This window comes from Lactuca virosa, chromosome 1 (assembly GCF_052849685.1).
Source record: "Lactuca virosa cultivar CGN04683 chromosome 1, Lactuca_virosa_CGN04683_v6, whole genome shotgun sequence".
In the NCBI taxonomy this organism is placed as follows: Eukaryota; Viridiplantae; Streptophyta; class Magnoliopsida; order Asterales; family Asteraceae; genus Lactuca; species Lactuca virosa.
In genome coordinates this window covers 68,123,399-68,131,352 of record NC_136426.1, presented here as the reverse complement: position 1 = coordinate 68,131,352, position 7,954 = coordinate 68,123,399, and the positions used below count along the sequence as shown (strand labels likewise).

General features: G+C 37.4%; 1 protein-coding gene across 1 annotated transcript; it reads right to left on the bottom strand.

Moving 5' to 3' along the window:
- Positions 1-312: 312 nt before the first annotated feature.
- LOC145114759 (uncharacterized) lies at positions 313-957 on the bottom strand. The gene has a single exon (XM_079050848.1). The coding sequence runs from the start codon at positions 955-957 to the stop codon at positions 313-315; it is 645 nt and encodes a 214-aa protein (XP_078906974.1).
- Positions 958-7,954: the final 6,997 nt, after the last annotated feature.

Genomic DNA, 7,954 nt, shown 5'->3' with positions numbered 1-7,954 from the left:
TCAATGTGGTTGTTGCAGTCTCCTTCATGTATATCCTTTAGAACTTCTGCAACTTCATGATCTTCTAAGCATTTAAGGTATGGGCTTGACATAGGATTTTTTTTATATAACTTACCTTGGATTATAACAAACCTTGAGACCCTTGTTCTGAATGCTCTGTCACTTTTTTTGTTATTTAGAGATTGTGCCATTCTGGAGGTATTCCATAATGGGTTGGATCCAGGATCTTAAGGTTAGGGAAGGATCCTTGATGTTAGGATCCTGATAAGGAAGTTGAGAATCGGGATCTTCGATTATAGCAACGTTAGTAGTTTACTCGTGATTGTTGGGATCCTTCCGTCTTTTGGCAGGATCCTCGATTGCTGGGATCAACATGTGGGTTATCAGGATCTTGGTTTTTGGCGGGATCCTAAGAGAAGATCCTAGATTGGCTAAAGAATCTGATTCAGCATTGTCTTCTCTAGGAACCTGGTTTAGGCTAAAAGCTTCGAATTTTGAGGCTAAATTTTTAAGGATCTGGAGATATAGTGCTAATCTTTCTCCTTTTACTGCATATGATCCATTAAAATTGTTAGTCATTAATAAAGAATCGACTAATACCTGAAGATCCTTGACTAACTGTAATCCCATGATTAGTGCCTCGTATTCTGCTTCATTGTTGGTTGCATTGAACTCACAACCGATTGCTTGGGGTAAGATGTCCCCCTGTGGCGATTTTGGTATGATCCCTAGGCAAGTTCCTCTTTGGTTTGATTCTCCATCTGTGAATAGTGTCCATCTTCTCACCTTCTCTTCTTCTAAAAGTTGTTTGGATTCTATTTCTACTTCAGCTTGTATATCATCACTAAAGTCAGCCACAAAGTCTACCAATGCTTGAGACTTTATAGCGGATGTTGGTTCATACTTTATGTCATATGTGCTTAATTTCACGGACCACTTTTCCATCCTTCCTGACATTTCTGGTTTTCTCATAACATTCTTAATGGGATAGTTAGTTCTTACATTTATAGGACGTGTTTCAAAATAGTGCCTTAATTTAGTAGAAGCAGTTACCAATGCGAGTATAAGTTTTCAAGGTGGGAGTACCTAGTCTTAGGATCCAAGAGACTTTTACTTACATAGTAGATGGGATGTTGGTCCCCGTTAAGATCCTTAGCCAATACTATACTCACTGCATTTGAGGATACTGAAAGGTAGAGAAGAAGTGATTCCCCATCTAATGGTTTTACCAATAGGGGTGCTGAACTTAAATATTTTTTAAGTTCCTGGAAAGCATCTTCATGTTCCTTGGTCCACTCGAATCTTTTGTTCTTCTTCAAGATGTCGTAGAAAGGCTTGCATCTTTCTGGGGATCTTGAGATGAACCTGTTTAGGGTTGCCACTCTTCCTGTTAGTCTTTGAATATCTTTTGTCGAGGATGGTGATCTTAGATCGAGGATGGCCTTGATTTTCTCCGGGCTTGCTTTAATTCCTCTTTTGGTCACCCATGTATCCACAGAACTTGCCTGATGTCATTCCAAAGTGACACTTAGAGGGATTTAGCTTCATGTTATATTCATCCAGTATGTCGAAGGTTTCTTCAAGATCCTTGAGGTGATCTTCAGTTTTCTTGGACTTAACCACCATGTCATCGATGTAGACTTCCATGGTGTCCCCCAGTTTCTCTTTGAACATCTTGTTGACTAGCCTTTGGTATGTTGCACCTGCATTTTTAAGACCAAATGGCATGGCAGTATAATAATATATACTTGTTGGAGTTATGAATGCCGTATCCTCTTGGTCAGATGGTTCCATCTGGATCTATTGGAATCCCGTTGATGCATCCATGAATGTTAATAACTCATGACGCGTTGTCGCGTCTATCATGGAGTCTATGTGTGGTAGAGGGAAAGGATCCTTGGGACAAGCCTTGTTAAGATCCGTGAAATCTACACACATTCTCCACTTACCATTCTTCTTTTGTACCACGACCATATTATCTAGCCACCTTGGGAATTTCACCTCCTTGATCATTCATGTTTTAAGAAGTTTTTCTACTTCTTCTTGTATAACTTGGTTTCTCTCTGGTGTGAACTTCCTTCTCTTTTGGTGTATTGGTTTGAAAGATGGCTCAATGTTAAGTTTATGTGTTATTATATTTTTGTCTATACCTGTCATGTCCTCGTGCTTCCATGCAAATGTTTTGCTTCTAGATTTGAGGAGCTTTATTAGATCTTGTTCGATTTGTTCAGGCATTGAGGATCCTATGAGAATTTTGGATTCAGGATCTTCAAGGTTCAGGGGAACTTCTTTTACATCTTGCTCTCTTTTTTCTAGTATGTCTCGTGCCCCTACTTTAATTGCTATGCTTCTCGTGGTATCGTCGAATATTTCATTGAAGTCTTGTAGCATTCTTTGGATTCTTGTTGATCTCCTGTGATCTTCACCGTCCCCCTTGGGGTAGGCATCTTTACACACTGATGATACGTCAATGGGACTGCCTTCATTTCATGGATCCATGGTCTACCTAATATAACATTATAAGAGGATAACGTATCAGTTAAACAAAAACGTTGCATAGAGTTTACCCCTTCTATGTAGATAGGTAGCTTTATCTCGCCGATGGTGTTTTTGGTTTCGCCGCTGAAACCGATAAGCACTGAGGATCTTCTCGCTATTTTGGACTCTGGGATGTTCATTCTTTTTAATGCATCCAAGAGTATAATGTTGATTGAGGATCCTCCATTGACAAGGATCCTTCTGACGAAATGGTTGACGATGTACAGAGTGATCACCAATCCTTAATGGTGAGGATCCTGGACGTCTTGTCTATCTGCTTTATCGAAGGTGATCTCCTTCTCGTTTGTGATTGACGTATTCTTCTATGGGCCTTTTTCTCTTTCTGTTTTTGACACCTTGGCGTGCCTCTTTGCTGCAGAATAAGAGGTACCACAAACGTCAGATCCTCCATAGATCACATTGATTACCTTGGCGTCAACATGAGGGGATTCTGGTTTATCGAGGATCCTGATCTTTCTCTTTGGATCACTCCTTTCTTCTTCCAAGGATTTCTTTGAGGTATCCTTTGCCTAATAGGTGGTTGATCTCCTTCCTAAGAGTTATGCAATCCTATTGGATATGACCGAAGTCTTCATGGTATGCACACCATTTGGATTTGTCCTTCCAAGTGGTGTTCTTTTCTCCTTTTCTTGGTCATCTTGTTTTTTCTCCAAGATCCTACATAGAAAACAAAAATATCCACGGAAAAGCAATAGTTAGTAATTTTAGGAAAGTCTTCTTCCTCTCCTTCATCTTCAAGGGCATTAACCCTATGATGGTCAGGTTTGGAATATGGTTTTGACTTATAGGATCTTTGGGTCGAAGAGTCAGGATTCCTATTAGGGTGATCGTATGAGCTTGGTGGGTTGCTCCTCTTTTGGATATCCTTGTCTTCTTCGAGCCTTATGAACCTTAGTGCTCTACTCCTAACTTCATCCATCCTTTTGCATGGAGTCATTACGAGGTCTTCATAGAAAGGGGAATCCTTCTTTAAGCCCATTTTAAAGGCTTCAACTGCAGTCGCCATGTCAATGTTAGGGATACTCAGAGCTTCCCTGCCAAACCTGTTTACAAAGGTCTTAAGTGATTCCTTAGGATCCTGGACCACTCGATAAAGATCATTAGTGATTTTTTTGAATGTTCTGCTACAAGAAAACTGATTGTTAAATAAATTAACTAAGTGAGTTAACGAAGTAATAGAGTAAGGAGGAATGTTAAGAAGCCATTTTAAGTTGATTATCTGAGGGTTGAACCAAAACCCTTGCACAGGCAAGCTTCTTTCAAATGAGTGGGGATGTGAATGATCTCCATCCTTTCCTTGTATTGTGCCACATGCTCCTTAGGATCTGTAGTCCCGTCATAAGGCTTCATGCTGGGGGGTTTGGAAGCGCTTTGGGAATTCGGTATCAACTATTTTCGGAACAAATCTTGAGATCCTGTGGCTCGTGGGGGATACTTTCGGTATAGGTTGAACTACTCCAGGCACGCTTTGGATCATTTGTCTTAATTGTTGAAGCTCCTTAGCCATGATCGGGCTTAAACCTGTATCAAGGTCCATAGGTTTAGTGGTAAATATATTATTATTAACGAGGTTACCAGGATCCTTGTTATTGGGAGTAACAAAGGTTTCGCTGAGATCCTGGGTCGTATGGATTTGCTCTTTTGGAGTTGCGCCCCAGGCGGGAGCAGAGGCCGGTATTGAGGGTCCTATCTTACGGCGAATCGCTGAGGATCCCGTGTTATCAAAGTTCAGGATCTTGGGTTGCAAGATCGAGGGTGCTGCTTCTTGATGCTTGTGGATTTCTGTCATAATTCTCTCCACTTCCTTGAGAATTGTCCTGTTATCATCCTGCTGTTGAGCGACATGTCGTTCCAGTCTCCTTATAATAGCGAAGATTTCATTATTGGAGATCAGCACAGGATGATCCTAGAGCCCTTGGGTAGCGACCAGAGATGTGTTTTTCTTCGGTGCTTCCGAGGCTTTCTTGGGAGCTCCAACCGGAGGTGGTGGTAGGTTTTTGGAGGAAATGGGAGGAATTGAGTAAGAGGTCAGGTTCGATTGTGTAGATATGATTTTTTGAAAGATTTTGAACACCACAGCCCCACAGTGGGCGCCAAATTGTTTTGATTAAAAATTACACAAGTGAAACTCAACCAAATTGTATAAGAGGTTGTGATGTTCAGAATAAACGAGTACAAAATGATGATCAAAGTGACACAAGTGGTTTACAATGAAAGCTCTTGATCCTTGCTAGGATCTTCGACACAAAACCTTGGGATGTGATAATGATCACCTGCCTTGATGATTTTATTGCTTGAAAATATTGATTACAAAGATGAATGTGTAAAATGTAAGTACAAGTATCGTATATGAGCTAATCATGTCCGTAGTGTGATGAATACATGTGTTATTTATAGTATAAAGCTAATAAGAAGTCCGATCATTTCGGGATCCTTCGAGAATCAGCATTTGGACGTTATTTGACTTGGTATTCCGAGTCTTTCGCCTGGCCAAGATGATTCTTCGTTAAGAATAAGTCTTTAGCTGACTATTTATGCACACGTGAGAAAAATAAAGAAGCATATAACCGTTATATATGTTAGAAAAATAAATGATAATAATTAGGATCCTGAAGTATGTTTTAGGATCCCGAGGTTTGAGGATCCTGAATGTAATTCTGGGATCCCGGACCTAACAGGAATCTCCTTTAAATATGTCTTTTTCTAATATGGTAAAATATTTCCAAAAGACTTTTCAAATAATAAAAAGCTATCACAGGGGTTCTAGCAAAACGTTATCAGGTGTTGTCATCATTGTTTGAGGTTGAGGGTTTAAGTCTCGTTGTAGACATAAATAAAATTCAGTGTTAATTTAGGAGTATGTTAGATATACCGGTTAAAAAAAATAGAGTGCTTTATTAAAGGGCTACTATCGTAGATGTTCTAAGTGTAATAAATGTAAAAATTGACTATGTGATTTGTAATTTCTTTGATAAGTTTTCAATTTACAATTAAAGTCCTTTTGTTATGGTTTTGTTATGAATTTTCTAAGGGTAATAAATGTAAAAATTGACTATGTGATTTGTAATTTCTTTGATAAGTTTTCAATTTACGATTAAAGTCCTTTTGTTATGGTTTTGTTATGAATTTGGTCCATATACTTAACATGTTTGTTAAAATGACAAACTTTTCATTTATTTTATATTATCTTATTATTATTATTATTATTACTATTATTATTTAAAATAAAAGTAATTACATGAATGGTCCATGTGGTTTGTAGTAATTTGTGTTTAGTCCTATATTTTTTAACTCGGATAGTCTATATAGTATGTATTTGTTGCGATTTAGGTTATTGTCCTACATGAAAAGACTATATTGCCCTTACCATTTTATTATTTTTTAATTTATTTCTTATAAAATCATTTAAATCTAGTTGGTCCCACATCCCATACCCCATCCCCACCTATACCTCTTTGTCCCTTCTCACAAGGTATAACAAAATCAAGACCATAAATTAAGGAAAGTCGAGTGGAGTTTAGTGGCCGTGAGAATTTACGATTCCTTCACAGCTTATTCAACTTGGAGATAGCAAACAACTCGTAAGCTAATCGGATGAAAGAAGATCACGGACTAACGCTACGATGATAAAGTCAAAAATGACCTTAAGAATGTATATCGAAAAGTCGAGTGGAGTTTAGTAGAACGTGTCTATGTTTACGTACCTTGTAAAGTGATTTCGATTCTCTATTATAGTCGATATTCGTAGGTAATGACTTCTTCTTTGGCCGGGCCAGGCCGAAGTCTTGTCATAATAATGGTCGTACACCCAAAGGTACACTCTTATGTACCTACTAGTCGTATAACACATGTTTCTTGCTACTAAAAGGATCCATCAATCATACATCGTGGTACATGTTGTATCACTTTGAGTTCCAATTTTCTTTGACACTGTTGTGACGATATCTTGTACTTTTTAGTCGTTAATTTATGTGGTTCGGTACATACGCCTAGTTCGGCAGACATATGGTTCGGTATATAGTTGGTACGACGTATTCCTGGTCTAGTGTATACCTAGTTCGGTATAGTGAGGGTATATGCATTGCTTTAGGCTAGACCATACCATATTAGGGTCGTTGTCTCTACGATGACACTCTATTTTCCACATAACTCGTGAATCTATCTTCCTCCAAATCCAACCACGATCATTGAGTCGATCAAATAGGTGGAATCTTCAAACCATTCCAATATATGATGAATAGGTGGAATCTCATGGGACATGATGAAATCCTTTCTAGAACTGACAACGGCGACGTGAAATCTGATGAAACCTGATGACCATGATTTTTGCAACGAAGTATTTTATTCACGAGAAACTAAGCATGATGATGTACACTTATGTTCTACATATAACCGATTTGAAAGAAAACTAAGGAAATATATATAAACCTTTAGTCATGAAGGATAAAGTTATTTTCTCCATAACATGATCATGATGATATTAGTGAGTGTGTTAACTAAAATACCCGTCACCATGAATGGCCCTTAAGTCTAACCAGATTAAAAAAAAGATCCACAATATTCACAAAATCATATGTATTATAATACTAAAAAGGAGATTTTCCAGTGAATCATACCACAAATCACCCATATTACAAAAAATCTACAAAATCACATGAATTCCAGACTATGTAGCGACAATTTTCGAATTAATATAGGAATGTGCTTATTCTTTCATTCTTTAAAGAATAAGAGAAAACAATTGATTACTAAAGTGGAAAATAGATTGGGCGATATGGTGTATATGGATGAAGACCAGATGAAAATATTTATGGAACTTCTTTATATACGAAGTTGTCATGCCATAATATTTTATTCGAGGTAGTCACAATTATAATGTATATTGATATATAATTGGTGATGATCAATGAGGTAAAAAATGGACACCTCTTTTACAAGGGTGATGTTAAGTTGGATAATTATGCACTTTCATATCATCAATGCTTTAATAACACCTTCAATGAAAATGATAGTGAAAATAACTTCCAGGTTCTTGTAACAATCATGGGAATATAACATATAACCATGCGGTTACTCTATAGAAAAAGTTTAAAAAAACCTTAAAAATAAGTTGAAAACATGGTATATAGAGAAAAAAATCAAGACAATTGGCAACAATAAATGATATAAAAATGATTTTGAATATACATAGATGTATTGATAGGGTGGAAATTTTGGATACGGCCCACGAAACGAGACGAACCAACATGAAAAATAAATGTGTTTGGGTTGAGTTTTTCTGATCCGTCAACCCGGTTATATACGAGTCGTGTTCGGGTTTGCAAATAAATTTATAGATTGACCACTTAACTCGTTTATTTAATTAGAATGAAAAAAAATAAAAAAATATACCATC